General features: G+C 42.1%; 1 protein-coding gene across 1 annotated transcript in view; it reads left to right on the top strand.

The window, feature by feature from the left end:
- FBP1 (fructose-bisphosphatase 1) overlaps positions 1-14,834 on the top strand; it is a 36,187-nt gene extending 21,353 nt beyond the window's left edge. The window contains exons 4-7 of the mRNA XM_056127355.1: positions 5,188-5,328; positions 10,173-10,310; positions 11,627-11,746; positions 14,510-14,834. Coding sequence (XP_055983330.1) covers positions 5,188-5,328; positions 10,173-10,310; positions 11,627-11,746; positions 14,510-14,698 — 588 coding nt within the window. The 3' untranslated portion in view covers positions 14,699-14,834. The remainder of the gene's footprint in view (positions 1-5,187; positions 5,329-10,172; positions 10,311-11,626; positions 11,747-14,509) is intronic.
- The last annotated feature ends 1,448 nt before the right edge of the window (positions 14,835-16,282 follow it).

The following is a 16,282-nucleotide window of genomic DNA, read 5'->3' as shown; positions in this document are numbered from 1 at the left end:
CACCCCCACCCCCATCCCACCATGCCTCTGTGGCAGGGCATTCCCTTTTGTTCTCTCTCTCCTTTTGGGTGTTGTGTTCTGCAAAAGAGGCATTGAGTGGCAAACATGTTCAGTCCATAGTCTACTTTCAACATGCATCTCCCCTCCTGGGAGGATCCTCCAAACACCCTTTATTTGGTGCTCCCTTCTCTATGTGAGCTGCCCTTTCCCCTAGAATGCCTGGCTGGCCTCTAAGTTATGGAGTAATCCTCCTGGTGCTGATCTCAGCTATTCTTGGGTATTAATCTCATATTTTGTTACTTTATATCCCCCAGATGAATGCAATCTTTCTATATCTATCCCTCTCTTTCTGACTCATTTCGCTTAGCATGATACTTTCCATGTTGTACCACTTGTATGTAAATTTTATGACTTCATCTTTTCTAAGAGCTACATAGTACTCCATTGTGTAGATGTACCAAAGTTTCTTTAACCAGTCATCTGTTCTTGGGCATTCAGGTTTCTTCCAGTTTCTGGCTATTGTAAAGAGTGCTGCAATGAACAAACAAGTGCAGATGTCACTTCGACTATACATTTTTGCCTCTCTGGGATATATTCCCAGGAGTGCTATTGCTGGGTCAAATGGGAGCTCAATTTCTAATTTTTTGAGAATCGTCCATACTGTTTTCCACAAGCAACCCCAAGATCTTTTATGTGGGAAACCAAAACCATAAAAAATGGAAAGACACTATCCATTAATGGGAAAAAATAAGCTAGCTTGCAACAGCAACTTGAATTATGAGTTTATGCTAAAATGACTCATACAGATTGTGCTTGCTGATATTGACGATGTCTATGGAACATTAAATAAAGTGTCCCTCATTTCTTTAATACTAAAGGAGTTGTGTTAAAAATTAAATTTAATGCACCAAGAATAGTGTGTGGTACTTAAAAACTGATCAACAAGTAGTAATTATTTATATTCTTTGTTTTGCATATTGATTTAACAGACAGTATCACATCTAAGAATGAAAGGGAGGAAGAAAGGCAGGAAAAATAAAATGAATGGTTCATGTAACTGGGAAACCCAAGGGGAAGATCTGTTTCTGGTGCAAATCTCTGACCATTCAAGAACTCAGACTCTCAGACTGCCAGAGCAATAGCACAGTGGGTGCTATTAACACGCAGCTGACCTGGGTTTGATCCCCGGCATCCCATATGGTCCCCCAAGCACCTCCAGGAGTAATTCCTGAGTGCAGAGCCAGGAATAACCCCTGAGCATCGCTGAGTGTGAGCCAAAAAAGCAAAAATAAATAAATAAGTAAATAAATACTTTAGACTGTGGAATAAGGATACAATTCCTCACCGTGTCTATTTTTTCCTTTCTCTTGCTGGCCGAATGGTTCATGAAAGTCTGGACTCACATTCACCTTCTCAGTAATTCAGCAGATGATGAAAATTTCTTTGCCAACAATTTAAAAAAGAATACAACCTTTTTGACTCTAATTAGTTTTACCCAGGCACATGTTCATCCCTTTACCAATAACAGTTTCTAGAGTGCAACTGTCTGACTGTCCAGACCTGGAACATGAGCTTACTTATCAACTGGCATTTGTTTGTTGGTTTTCTTTTTGGTCACACCAGTGATGCTCAGGGATTCTCCTGGCTCTGCACTCAGGAATTACTCTTGGCTCTGCTTGGGGCACCATATGGGATGCTGGAATTGAACCTGAGTTGGCTGCATGTAAGGCAAGCACCATGCCCGCTATACAATCACTCTGGTCCCTCAAATGGCACTTTAAGAAACTAATGTAAGGATGATTAAGGTGCAGTTATCCATATAAATGTGATGAGTCTGGTACTTAGACATATATGAACTCTGAAGACAAGGACCTTGTCTTCTAAGTCAACTGGTGCAATAGTAGGTAAACAGTGCTAGCTGGGTTGTAGAAGACTCTGTCAACTGCTCTGTGAGAACTTCCCGAAGGGTCCCCTTGAGGTTAGACCATTTGATGGTCTTCCCACATCACTTAGTCTTCCTCCTCTATCACCTAAAATTTACAGAATTCATGGTGTCTTGTTTGATATATTCCATAAGTAGTATGAGATAAAATAAACCAATAGTTACAGAAGGTAGTAGCTCAGTGTAGCAGAGAAAGGTAGGGTCCATAGGCTTATTTTGCTAAACATTTCATGCACACTGATCCATGAACATCTACAGAGAATATAATGGATTCTTGGGATAAAGGTGCAGCAGGAGGTTTGGAGGAAGACACTTATGCATTAGAATAGGGGTTAGGTTAGGGGAGGAGAGATAGCACAATGGGTAGGGTGGTTTCCTAAAATGTGGTTGACCCAGGTTCTATCTCCAGTACCCCATATGGTTCCCCAAGCACCATCAGGAGTAATCTTGAGTGTAGATCCAGGAGTAAACCCTGAGCATCTCTGGGTGTGGCTCAAAAAGAAAAAGATAAAGGGTCAGATTAGAAAATAATGCCCCTAATCAATGACTTGATGGAATTATTTGCCCTTTCCTTTGATTATGTGGATCATGAACATATTACCAGTTTCATTCTATGCAAGTGGGATTATTTGATAACAGTATTTGAGGGAAAGGCTAATTACTCCTAAATCTCCACTTCAAGTGTAAATGGCTCTAAATGGGACTTTCTGAGGCACTTTTATTTTTTGATGGAGAACTTGTTATTCAGTGGCTTTGAGTCAACTTATTTGTTTACTTATTACCTCTGTGATTTTGCAACGTTCTGAAAGGGTCAAACAATCATAATAGATCATTAGAGGGCTGAGTCCTCCTGGACCTCCTCTTTGACACTTTTAAGGAAACTGGTTTCAGGACTTGAGAGACATCCCTAAGGACGGAGCTCACGCTGTGCATGCAGGAAGCCCAGGTTTGATCCCCATCGCCACATGCTCAAGGAAGCAAAATTCATTTTCAGGTTAGTGGAGTTTAAGAAAATAACTCAAAATTTTAACTCTCGGTTTTTTTTTTTTTTTTTTGTCTAGTCTGTGTTCAGCTGCATGCACTTCATACCCTGTGAATACAAAACAAACTGAATCAGAAAGCTTGGCCCAATCCAACCAATAAACCACCAAGTCGACCAATCAGCTACCTGGATGAAAACCATTTATTAAACATGAGCACACTTTGCCCATACAACATTTAAACATTTACTCCTTTGTAAACCGATTTTACCTTGATAAATTAATCATTGATATACAAATAAAATAAACATCAGCAGTGGGTTGAAATGGGCAAAGGCAGAGTCTCTCACATTAGATCTTTTTAAAATGTAATTTCGATCCCCCATTTCTTTCTTTCATTATTGTCACACACACCCCCAGCTCTGCTGTAATACTTGCATATTTCAATTGTGTAGTGCCTGCCAGGAACCCTAGCTCGGGCTGCAGTGCTCAAACACACGCAGCAGTGTTCTCTGAGGGGTATTCACACATGTACTTGCCAGGGGTCACAAATCCCAGCCATAGCCCACGCACCCTTATAGTTGTGGTGCTTTTCACCCCTCCCTTCCGTTTCTGTGCTCACAGATGCCTGTTTGCAGTGTGGCCAGAAATCACTCTCAGCATGGGGAACTCCAGAGTGGAGCTACCCAGACTGCACTTGTGGCTGAATGTGGCTGCACTGAATTGAGGCTTGTGATCCTGGGTTTGCAAGGCTGCAAGGCAGGTTTTCTAAGCCACTGAGCAATTCTTTCGGGCCCCTACACTAGGAGTAAGCAGTTAAACTTCAGGACAAAAGTCAGCTGTGGTATGTGTCAAAGTGCTGATTCCCGGGCAATCCTAGAAAGGCTGATTTGTAAGTCCAGATTGTAGGCCCTGAATATATCATTTAAACTGAGTATTCTCAGTTATTTTCATGCATACTTTTAAAATTTATACTATATATACTATATATTTATGGAGTGTTTTTGCTATATTCAGTCCCTGCAGCATATTACAGATACTCTTATTTTCAGCTGCTGAGATCATTGAATGAGTAAGAAATAAATGGGAAACATACCAACTTTTATTTCTGTTTAAATTCAGGCTGAAATACTGAGAAGACTACTTGAATTCTAAAGAAGTGTTAATAAAAAAAAGATAATTATCCGGGATAAAAGACCAAGTGCCTACCTGAATAGTAACCTTCCCCTTAAGATGGTCCCTTCCTTGGTATTAGACAACCTGTGGGCCAGTTGACCCAATGAGCTCAATCTTTCTTTCTTTCTTTCTTTCTTTCTTTCTTTCTTTCTTTCTTTCTTTCTTTCCTTCCTTTTCTTTCCAACAACCAGTGGTGGTCAGGGTCAACTCCTAGCTTTGTGCTTGAGTCACTGTTGGTGATGCTTGAGGTACTATGGTACTATGTGGTGCCCAGGATCAAACCCAGATGTGGTGTATGCTAAGTATATGCTCAACTCTTTGAGATATCACTCTGGACATAGGGTTTTTTAGAACTGAAGAAAAAAACAGATCAGGAACCAGAGTAATAGTACAACAAGTAGGGCACTTGCCTTGCATGTGGCTGACCTGGGTTCAATCCATGGAATCCTATATGGTCCCCCAAGCCCATCTGGAGTGAACTTCTGAGCACAGACCCAGGAGTAGGCCCTGAGCACTACCAGGTGTGGCCCAAAAGCAAAGACAAAAAAATTCAAAAAGTAGATCAGAATTCCTATTATATTCTGACTTAGTGTCATTTTATTAAATTTTTGTAGTTGTGTGCGTTGGCATGGGCCTCTAATGTAAATATCTTTCTTTCTGTGGGTCATGGTGAAATAACTGCAAAATATCATCCTCACTCTTTGATGTCTCCAAAGAGATTTTCCAAGTTCCCAGACAGCTGAGAATTTTTTTGTGTGTGTCTGATATGCCCTCTCTGCTCTGTGATGTGTGTGTACAATTGGCAAGAGCTCATGAAATTGATTTTTCTCAATTGATTTTCTCCCAAGACTCTCAGCCCTGCAAGTCCAGCCTTAATTTCTTTAAAGAAAGATGGAGTAGGCAGGTGATACCTATAATAAGATTAAATTTGTGGGAGCTGGCAAGAAGAAGCTGGTCTTTTTTGAAATGTGTACTGGAGAAATGAGGAAATATCAATTAGCAAAACTGAAGAAGAACCTCAAGTGGAAAGAAGCAGTAATGACTGAATTGGAAAAAGATCATAAAAACATGTTTTCTTTCTTGCCCTAGAGCTCAAATTCTGAGCCTTCTGAGAAGGATGCTCTGCAGCCAGGTCGGAACTTGGTGGCAGCTGGCTATGCACTCTACGGCAGTGCCACCATGATGGTACTGGCCACGGCCAGTGGAGTCAACTGCTTCATGCTGGACCCGGTGAGAGACAGTGCGAGTTAGGTGCTCAGCTGGTAATTGTGTCTGCTATGTGTGTGTGGAGGAGGGGAGGGGGAGACATAACAGTAAGAGATGATGCAGAGATCAGGTGGGAAAGGGGGTAAAGAAGATGGAGGAGCAACGTGTATGTCACAAGATTATAGAGCATCTGTCTAGAACATAAGGGAATTCTTGTTCCAAGACAAATTCTGTAGAATGAGATCACTCAGTTGGCCTTGAGACTAGGTAGGGCAGGAAAAGGAGTGAAGTTCTCATGGAAGGGAGGCAGGACCTGAACTGAGCCTGAGGAGCACTCAGGAGGTCCCAGAGGTGTCACAACTAGGCTTGATAAAAGTTCTGACATTTCAAGAAATACTGGCTTTGGGAATGTTTCTGGATTTGTGGAATGTTATATACAGCTAACAAAAGCACATGAATGGACCAGATCAGGCCTGTGGATGGCCTGTTGGCCACCCACTATATCCATTCTAGCTTATTTTCCAGAGGTACATACTCAGACCCGTTCTGATACCCCAGCTGACCAGTTGACTCACTGTGTCTTGAAAGTGGCAACCAGGGTTATTGGACATTGTGTAACACTTGAAAGTATTACACTTTTAATAGACCATTGATGAACTCAAGAAGCAAAAATAAGAAAAGTAAAGAAATCCTACACCTTACCCACCTTGTAGAGAAATGTTACCTATGGAAGGAGCTCAAGGTGCTATAAAAATATTCAGTAAACATTTTAATTTGTAGTTCATATCATCTACAAGTCTATTAAATGGGGCTATTTATTTGCTCAGTGGGATGACAGACAAATCGAAGAAAGAAATTTCCTTAAGAATGTAGCACAGTTAACTAAACCTAGCATCAGGTACAACCCCACAGACAATCCTCAGCAAGTCTACTGTTCCCTAAAGTGGTTTATACTGCCCCAGGGATACCAGAATGATTGGGACGGGGTGATGGAAGCTGCTCGTGCAATTGGGGGCGCTGTTTGCTCCCTCAAAGAAGGCAGTGTCCCTGGGACATTGCACTGTGCTAGTGAGTGTCCCAAGGGCACACTGCAATGCTTTTCTGAAAAGAGGACAGTAGATCAAATACTTATGGGAGTGTTCTGGTTTACTTCATATCCCAAGAGGGAAAGAACTGGATGACAATGTATCTTAGCTTTAGAAATGGCCCTGTAGGTCATTAGTGAAACACTCTATTGATGACGCACTTTTTTGCTGACAAGATGAACTTCAGGTGCAGCTGCCAGGCCCAGGAGGGTCCCAGCCACGGGTTGTGTAAATGCAGTGTGGCTGCTCTGTCCCCTGCATGGTTGCACAAGTGGACTTTGCCTGCTCCCAAGTAACAGCACTTAATAAGTAAACATTATTTTAAGTGCCAACTTAGGCAGAACTAAAGCAAAGTTCACTACAAAATCACCAGCGTTTGCTGCTTTATCCACACATTTACTGCTTCTCTGTTACCTTTGAGTTGATGTACCTGTGAAAAAACAAAAATTGATCATTTCATTTCTAGGTCGCACACTGAGGTCTCCAGCTTGTTACTGTGTTATTTGTAGCCCTCTGTCCCCCGCACTCTGCTGGTCACCCAGTGTTTGGAGAAACAGTGCAGAGTGTCCCCAATGTCTCAGTAACTCTGCTCCCCTCCCACCCCACTCCCTGCGCTCCCCCTCCCCCGGCAGTGAGCATGCCCCCCCCTCCACCCCCACCAGCTTGGCACTATCACTTCAGCTCACTGCAAGCAACAGGGGTCTGATAGTTTGAGCTTCCTGTTTTAAAAAAATGGCAGCAGCTATTTATTTTATTTGCTAGCAGGTTTAACTTTCACAGAATCTTGTCATTCACTTGTCTCCATGTGCAAGGGACTTTCTTCTTTCACAGCCTGTGCTTTGGCCAGATAGCTTGCTTGTCTCTGCTCTCCGGGTTCAGGACCGCTATTCAGTGGTTTCAGCTTTCATAATTGTCTTTGCAAATAAGTCCTCTCTCCTTCTACCTTCCTTGATTTTTCCTTCCTTCCTTCCTTCCTTCCTTCCTTCCTTCCTTCCTTCCTTCCTTCCTTCCTTCCTTCCTCCCTCCGTCTCTCCTTCCCTTCTTCCCTCCTTCCTTCCTTTTTCTTTTTCTTTCTTCATTGTTTTACTGATCATATAAGAAAAAATAAAATTTGAGGGATGAACAAAATAAGCAACATTTTCTGAAGTACAGAAAAAGGATAAAAGATCAAGAATCAATCAAGAATAAGTCAGTCGCTTTTGGTGACCAACGTTGATTGTAATCACTTTTCTTTTCCTTCTCTCCTCTCTTGCTTCCCTCCTCCCTCTGTCTTCTGTATCTTCCTTCTTTTGACTCTTGTTCCAGTTTGTTCCATATCTGCAGGAACCAATCTTAATCACTACCTCTCTGCCCTCATAGTCAGAATTTTAATTATCCTCTTATCAGCAGCACATAAAGCTCTAAACAATTCAGAGCTGAATGTTTCAATCAGAGAAATCAACGTGACATTATTGTCTAAACTCATATCTACTCTAAGAACGTGAGTATTGGCTTAGTGCTGGTCTTGGTGGTAGAACAAGACAGAAATACTGTGTGTTAGTGAGCAAGGGCACCTAAAGTGACAGGCACAGTGAGTTCTGCTCTGGGATTCTGCTCTGTTCAGAGTTTGTTGACAAAAGGGAACACTCAAAAGAGAAATTAACCAGGCTCATTGTCACAAATCAGAGGGCTGCATCTGTTTCAGTGCTGAACAGGACCCCACTGCGTGTATAATATGATATCTCTATTTACTTATGTTGGTGACAACTTGGGTTGTTTTCATATTGTGACTATGTGATGATTTTAATGTGGAATTGCAGAATTTAATGTCTTTATGCAACATGGATAAGCTTGGGGAGATTATGCTAAATAAAAGTATGTCTGATGGAGATAGACAAATACCTATGATTTCACTCATATATGAAAGGTAGATAAACAAAGAAAACAACCAAACAACAAACCCATAGACTCTGACACAGAATAGAGGTTACCAGAGGTTGGGGCTGGAGCAATAGCAGAGCAGGTAGGGCATTTGCCTTGCACGCGGCCAACCCGGGTTCGATTCCCAGCATCCCATATGGTCCCCTGAGCACTGCAGAGCCAGAAGTAACCCCTGTGCAACACCAGTTGTGACCCAAAAAGCCAAAAAAAAAAAAGAAGAAGAAGAAGTTACCAGAGGTTAGAGGTTCAGAGGAACTAACAGTAGGAGACAAATGGATTGTCATGGAAGAAAACTGGGAGTTTATGGAGGGGTTGTAGTTTAGTTACATTAATCTGCTGAGGTATGAATCTGTATATCTTAAACTTAGAGTGTTTTAAACACATATTACCTAAAAAAATTGTTATGTGGAAGGACCTTGAGAGTATGATGCTGAGTGAAGTTAGTCAGAGGGAGAGAGATCAACACAGGATGATCTTTCTCATATGTAGGATATAAAGAAACATAATGATGGTATTTTAAAAATGCCCAAAGACAATAAGAACAAAGAATATGAGTACTGGTATTCTGTGGGAAACATGCTACTTGAGGGGGCTGGGGGATATGATAGGGAGGAGGCAATGTCTGTGGTGGAAAGAAAAACAACCAGGAGGAGGAGGTGGCGCTGAAACATATAAGTGTTGTGTATGAAACCCTATCAGCAACTGTACTGTAAATCACTTTGCAAAAACATATAGATAGATAGATAGATAGATAGATAGATAGATAGATAGACAGACAGACAGATGGATATAGATATATTTTCTGTACCTCTTGTAGAAGCAGACTGGTGGGTGGGAAGCAAATAGGGGTGAGGGCAGAAGACTTCGGTGTAGGGAAGTGGTCACAGGGGAAGAGATTGGTGTTGACACGTTGCATGCCTAAAATCCATCATAAATAATTCTGTAATTTTATAATGACTAAATAAAAATAAGTAATAAAAATAAATTTAAAAATTGAAGTTAGAGGGGCTGGAGTGATAATTCAGCAGGTAAAACATTTGCCTTGCATGCAGCTGGACCAGGTTTGCTCTCCAGGATCCTGTATGGTCCCGTGAGCCCTCCAGAAGTGATCCCTGAGTGCAGAGCCAGGAGGAAGCCTTTAGCACCACTGGGATTGGCCCCCAAAAACAAAACCAAAAAAATTGAAAGGAGAACAAGGATAGCTGGAGAGAGAACACAGGGTTGAGGGCCTTGTAGGCAGCTGACCTCGGTTTGATCCTGGTCCCTGGAGCACCACCAAAAATAAACCCTGAGAATAGAGCCAAGAGTGAGCCCTGAGCACCACTAGGTGTGGCTCAACAATCTTCACCACCACCACCACCGCCGCCCAAAAAAAGGAGAACTGGAGTTTTGAGAGCAGCTGTGACCATGGTGGTATCACTAAGTTGAGAGGACATTGGGGTCACTCAAGGGCACCTTTTTCCTTACAGTCCGTAGGTGTGTGAGTCTGTGTGTGCACACACATGTAATACACCTCTTGTATTACTTTGGATGCACAGTTCTTATTCCCTCTCAGGTTTCGTATGCTTCTACTATCCCCGGTATGCCTGCTGACATATTTGTTCCACTGTAACTATTTGAAGGCAAAGCCAATAGTCTCCTACACTCCCTTCAGTGCACAGAGACCCTCTCTGTGCACCCAGTTCTCCACTCTGACTCTCCAGGCCAGGTTTACAGTCCTGAGGGAGGCAGGGAAAGGCACAGAGGGCCCTGGGAAACAGGGCTCGCTGCTGGCCTGGTCTGCTGCTGCCGGTGCAAGTTCTTGCCCCTCAGGCAGGCCTGCGGTAGACCCAGTAAAGCATTTTCTTCTTCTCTGTCTCGCAGGCCATTGGTGAGTTCATTTTGGTGGACAAGAACGTGAAGATTAAAAAGAAAGGAAACATTTACAGCCTCAATGAAGGTTATGCCAAGGACTTTGACCCTGCTCTTTCTGAGTATCTCCACAGGAAGAAGTTCCCCCCAGTAAGTGAGGAATCCAGGAGAGGACCCTGAATCACGCATAAATGTTTGGTATATGATTTAAAATCCTGGGTGTAGAGGACTCGGAGACCATGATGCAGTAATCTAGCAAATAAGTCAGAATACTAGGAACTTGTCCAGTTTTTCCACTTTCTCTTAGCAGAAGAAAATCAGGATAACATTTCTGCAGAGGTAGTACAAGGTGTAAGATACTTTCCTTGCATGGAGTGAAGCCCCGCTCAAATATCCAGAAGCACATACCTACATATGTGCCCTGAGTATAATCAGGAGTGCTTCCTGAGCACCTCCAGGTAATGCCTGAAACCAAGAGAGAGAAAGAGTGAACGGGGGAGGTAAATAAAACTGGAATAATAAATTCAGTTACACAGATGGGTTCATGGTCACAAATTCATGTTTCATTTCTGGGGTTCCTAACCCCAGGTGCCAGCCCAGTAGTGTCACATACTCAGATTACAGAGTCTATCCTAAATAGACTAAAAAGGCTATAAACTACTGAATCTGAAATGAATAAATGTCTATTATTGAGCTGGTTCTATGTGGGAATATCCAATTTTGTCAAACTCTCGCTTGAAAAAAAAAAACAAACTGAAAGCTATTGCATATAAGGATGAAACCCAGATACTATTCGAGTGAAGTCTAGTGTACTCTGAGTTGGCTCCAGGTACTCACTAGTTTTTCTTACTCACTCTTTCCACCTTATTCCAGATTCCTCCCATACCCCTGCCACCCAACACACATGTACCTGTGTGCCCTGACTATTCCCCAGGCCAATGAAGACAGCATTTGGCTCTACATTGCCAAGCCTGTTTTCAGTACTTTCCTCCCCCAGAAATGGATATCGCACCATGCCCAGGTCTTCAGCTTGGCTACAACCTTCAAGGTCTGGCCAAGTGGTACAATTTTTGTGATGCTTGCTATGATCCCATAGCCAGAATCAAACATATTCTCCTCGGAGAATAGACTCTTCTGTAGGGCATGTAATTATTCTAAGATACATAAGAGGTTCTTATTCCATTTAAGCTCCTTAGGAATAGGAATTTTCATCACCTCTCCAAGCATAGCATGTTCACCACACCTCCTAGCATAGGAACTAAGTTAATGATTGTTGGACCTAGCAAAAGAATTCCTTCACTTGATAAAAAATGTCAAAAGAACAGAGATTGAGACCTGGTCTACAGAAAGATGGGGTGGGTGGGAGGGGACCTTGGGACTCTGGTGGAGGGTGGAGGATTGAAGCATAACATAACAGAATTGCAAATCATGCCGTCTCACTAAAAATGGCTGGCTTTGTCTCCCAGGATAACTCGGCCCCCTATGGTGCCAGGTACGTGGGCTCCATGGTGGCTGATGTTCATCGCACTCTGGTCTATGGCGGAATCTTTATGTACCCAGCAAACAAGAAGAGTCCCAAAGGAAAGGTAAAGAGTCCCCTAAAAAAAGCTATCGAGAAGCAGTGGATATCAAAAACAGCCCAGGGAGTTTTGGCTTTAGGGGAGGAAGGATAAGAGCTATTTATTTTCCCTGCAGTCTGTGGTTGCCTTTGACCTGTCATTTTCTACTGTTGTTGTTGTTGTTGTTGTTGTTGTTGTTGTTGTTGTTGATTCACTATGAGGTACAGTAACAAAGCTTTCATGTTTGAGCTTCGATCATGCAGTCATCAAACACCCATCCCTTCACCAATGCACGTTTTTCACCACCAAAATCCCCAGTATCCACCCCCCCATTTCCACACTTCCCCCTGCATGTGTGGCAGACAGTTTGCACAATCCTCTCTCTACTTTACTTAACTTCGATATTGCAAGTCCAGACCCACCACCACTCACACCTGACAAAAAGGCAATGCTAGACAATGTGTTTGTATTGCTTGTTATGGATACAATATAATGTCACATGGGCGCTCTCGCGGAATTCTAAATTTTTAATAATCAGGATCTGAAGAGATCGCTGCAGCAAGTTGCTCATGTCTGATTCATTTGTGTGTCTCTGGATCCTGGTTGTGTGGAAGCTTAAGTAGACGGTGCCTGGATGTGGCATCATTTCAGAGTCCTATCAGAGCAGGGGGAAGGAGAAGAGCCCACTCCTCCCTTGTCCCGTGGGGCCTGGCATTTGCCGGCACCACCACTCGTACCTGGAGCTTCTTGCTGACTTCTAAAAAATGGCGGCCACTGGAGCTCCTAGAGGGCAGGCGGAGGGACAGCACCTGTCCCCGTCTGGAGTAGCCCAGCGGAAACGGCCTATTGCGAAGCCCAGGGCCATCTCTGCAGCAAGTTGCTCAGGTCTGAGAATCATTGGTGTGTCCTCATTTTCTATTTTAAAGGTTGTTCTGTTTAGTTATGGTCTCTTAAAAGCCATTTTGTTGCTAATGAGTAGTGAGGGTTTTGTGGGTCTAAGGGAACCCAAGGAGCTCAGGGCATCCGTGGGGCAAAATGAGCTGCGTTTATAAAGTGACATGGAGCAGAACAGCCTGACTACCCAGTGTTTAATCAAATATACACTCAAATTAGAGGGTTTCTTTGATGACTTTCAACCCAATAACTACTGAGCTGACATTATTTGCTTCTTGGAAAATAATACCGTCCTCTGGGGAAACTTAGATTTTAGGTAAGCTGTAACTTGTTCATCTGGACCAATTGCACAGATCAAATGATCACAGTGTCCCTGCAAACACGGGCTGTCCTGTCCAGGAGAGATTCCCCACTACACAGAGTGGTAGAGCATTTCCCTACAAGTATTTATTTTTAGGAATGAGCAGATTGTCTTTTTTGAAAGAGGGAACAGATTCCACGTTGTCTTTGGGAAATTAGAAATCTATGTAGAGTTGACCCTTGAACAGCTTATGTGTGTGTATGTGGGGGGGGGGGGGCGGTAACTACTCAGGAACCAATACCGAGAGCAGTAAGAATTGTATTTCCCCACACTCCCCATCTAGAGATTCACCCACATTGTCCCCTTTGGAGAAGCTCGAGTTCTCTCTTGAACACATTTCTCTATCTATCACCCCTTGTATTTATCTAAAGTTATTTCACTTTATTTTCAAAAATCTTATAACTTTTAACTCCTCAGAAATATACTGCTTTATAGCCTACTGCTGACTGAAAGCCTTACTGATAACAAACGGTTGGTTAACATATAGTTTATATGTTAAATAATACACTTTTCAAAAGTAAGGTAGAAAAAAGACAACATTATGAAAGTCTTAAGAGAAGAAGAGATTTGTATTGAGTATAGTAAACTATGGGTTCACATTTTCTTTTTATAAGGTCTGTGGATAAGTGGATCCACTTATTTAAAATCCATATTTTTCAAGGGTCAGTGGTTTTTCAGATTTGTAGGTCTCTGTTTACAGCACATGGTTTCTGGGTCACTGGAGAAATTATTTCTCAAAACAACACCCTTACCATAAACACTTCAAGCATCCTAACCTATGTGATTAGTTCTCTTCATAACACTTTAATCTAATGCCTCAAAAAATAATTTCCTCATACAAATAATTAGGTTCCTTCTTTTCCCAACTTGCAAATTTGATCCTGACACTTATGCGAAAACAGTCTAGTCATGAACACCTGCAGGAAACTGTCTGCTAGTAGTCAGACTGCATGAAAATGCACACAACCCCCAAAAGTTCATATTTAAAGGCTAGGACCAAGATGTAGAATATACTAAATTGCAACCCTGATGTCTTAGGAGAATTGTAAAAGACATGTACACAGAGTTGCAAACAGTATTCTACTGTTTGTAGAATCCAGTCTGCTTTCCAGATGTCTGTAGCCAGACACTACCAGACTTTTAAATGCCTTTAAAATAGGCATGTCTCCATCCAAAACACACACAGAATAACTCATTAGGCCCAGTTCTTTCTAAAAAGAAGGGAACCATAAGCTCTGCCAAAACATCATTCATTCTGAGTCTAGGTGGTCTGTTTCACATTTCCATCAGGCTAGCTCTTGCAAGTTCTGGTCTGAGGAATGACCTCATTTAGCCATTTAGCTCAAATGAACTGTCTCATTTTAGGTGTAGCACTGTGAGGTTGGGGCTTGAGGGTGGGTGGATTTTAAAGCCTGAGGAGGAACGGAAGAATGCGAGTTACTTTGGAAGGTCCCACCAGAGCTGCATGATTTGTGCCATAGAACAACTCCACCCTACCTTCTGATGTGGAGATGCTCTTGGATCTTGTTTTCCAGCTGAGACTACTATATGAGTGTAATCCAATGGCCTACGTCATCGAGAAGGCGGGAGGATTGGCCAGCACTGGGAAAGAAGCCATCCTGGACATCGTTCCCACTGACATCCACGAGAGGGCGCCGGTTGTCCTGGGGTCTCCTGAAGACGTGAAAGAGTTCTTGGAGATCTACAAGAAGCACAGCTGCTAAGCACAGAGCCGTCTGGTTATACTGGAAAGAATTGCCTTAATCTGGACCTTTTACTTTATGTGGCACTGATCTATACTGTGCACATCATCTATCCCTAAGACTTAGAAATAAAAAGCATGACTATTTTCACCATCAAGTGTTGTGTGATCAATGCCTCACTGAAATGCTATCTTGAGAGTGTCACTGATGGTCCAGATATATTATGAGTGGCAGAGGAGAAATAAACATTTTTATTATTTAGTTTTTAAATAGCACTGTAGCACTGTCCTCCCGTTATTCATCAATTTGCTCAAGCAAGCACCAGTAACGTCTCCATTGTCAGACTTGTTGTTAATGTTTTTGGCATATTGAATACGTCATGGGGAGCTTGCCAGGCTTTGCTGTGAGGGCAGGATACTCTCAGTAGCTTACAGGGCTCTCTGAGAGGGGTGGAGGGATCGAACCTGGGTCGGCCACGTGCAAGGCGAATGCCCCACCGGCTATGCTATCGCTCCAGCCCTTATTTTTAAATAAACATTTTAAATAATATTTACATCAAGTAGTAGAAATAGCAGCTAATGCATATAACATTAGATAACTCAAATTTGTAACAGTCTTATGAACTGGGTACTCTGAATAAGGTATTTGGCAATATTGAAATGGAAGACAGAGTGGTAAGGTAACATGCCCTGTCTTTAGCCAATGCCTGGCAGGGTTAGGATATCTGACCCAGTTCAGATTTTGCTTCTCCCGTGTGCTGTTGGTTTAGATCTGGCTATACAGCACTACCCTGAGCAAGGCTGTTTGTGCCCTCTTGGGGACCAGAATGACGATAAATCAATAGTGATACATGACTATGAGCTCTTGGCCTATAATCTGTGGATATAGTCCTCTGATTAAGTAGGACAAATAATTTAAGGAAATAAAATTTGTTGCAAGCAGGTATCTTTCTTACTAAATTCTACATGATTTTAGCTTCTCCTAGTTCTGAATTAGAATTCCAAGATCATGGCTAGTTAGCAATTTTTTTTAGTTGTTAAGATATATCTACATTCTTTCATGAATACTTAGACTTAGAAAACAGGTGTCTGTGTCAACCTCTCTTTTCTTCCAAGTACTCCTACTAACTCATGTTTTTCCAATAGGAAACTTTTTTTTTCTTTAGCATTGGGTCTGCTTTTGTTCATAGACAGAGAACAAAGGTATATGCCCCCAATTGCAGCTGACTTTTCAGGAAAGTTCTGGATTCTCAAAGCAACTTTTGATTTTCAAACTCCTTGTTTGAGTTTTTAATCAACTTAGTAGGACTCTGGCTCCTAAAGCACCAAGGGTGATGTGATGATCTTGGAGTATTTCCTTTCACTAAGACAGCTAGGTTAGAAGTGGTGCTCACCATCCTGGTGCCATGGTGACTATCAGCATAATCATGAGAAAGAGAACTCTTTCCTTGGATCTTATTTGTTTGTTATGTTTTGTATTATTTTTAAATATGAGTCATTTATTAACTGCAAGTTTTCAAGTGATCCTTTTTTATGTTCTAGTGTAGATTATATATATACACTAATACATATAATTAAATACAGTTTTAAGGGGAATTTAATATAT

The sequence above is a fragment of the Sorex fumeus genome, unplaced genomic scaffold (genome assembly GCF_029834395.1).
Source record: "Sorex fumeus unplaced genomic scaffold, SorFum_2.1 ptg000063l, whole genome shotgun sequence".
NCBI classification, from domain to species: domain Eukaryota; kingdom Metazoa; phylum Chordata; class Mammalia; order Eulipotyphla; family Soricidae; genus Sorex; species Sorex fumeus.
This window is presented reverse-complemented; position numbering and strand designations above follow the sequence as displayed.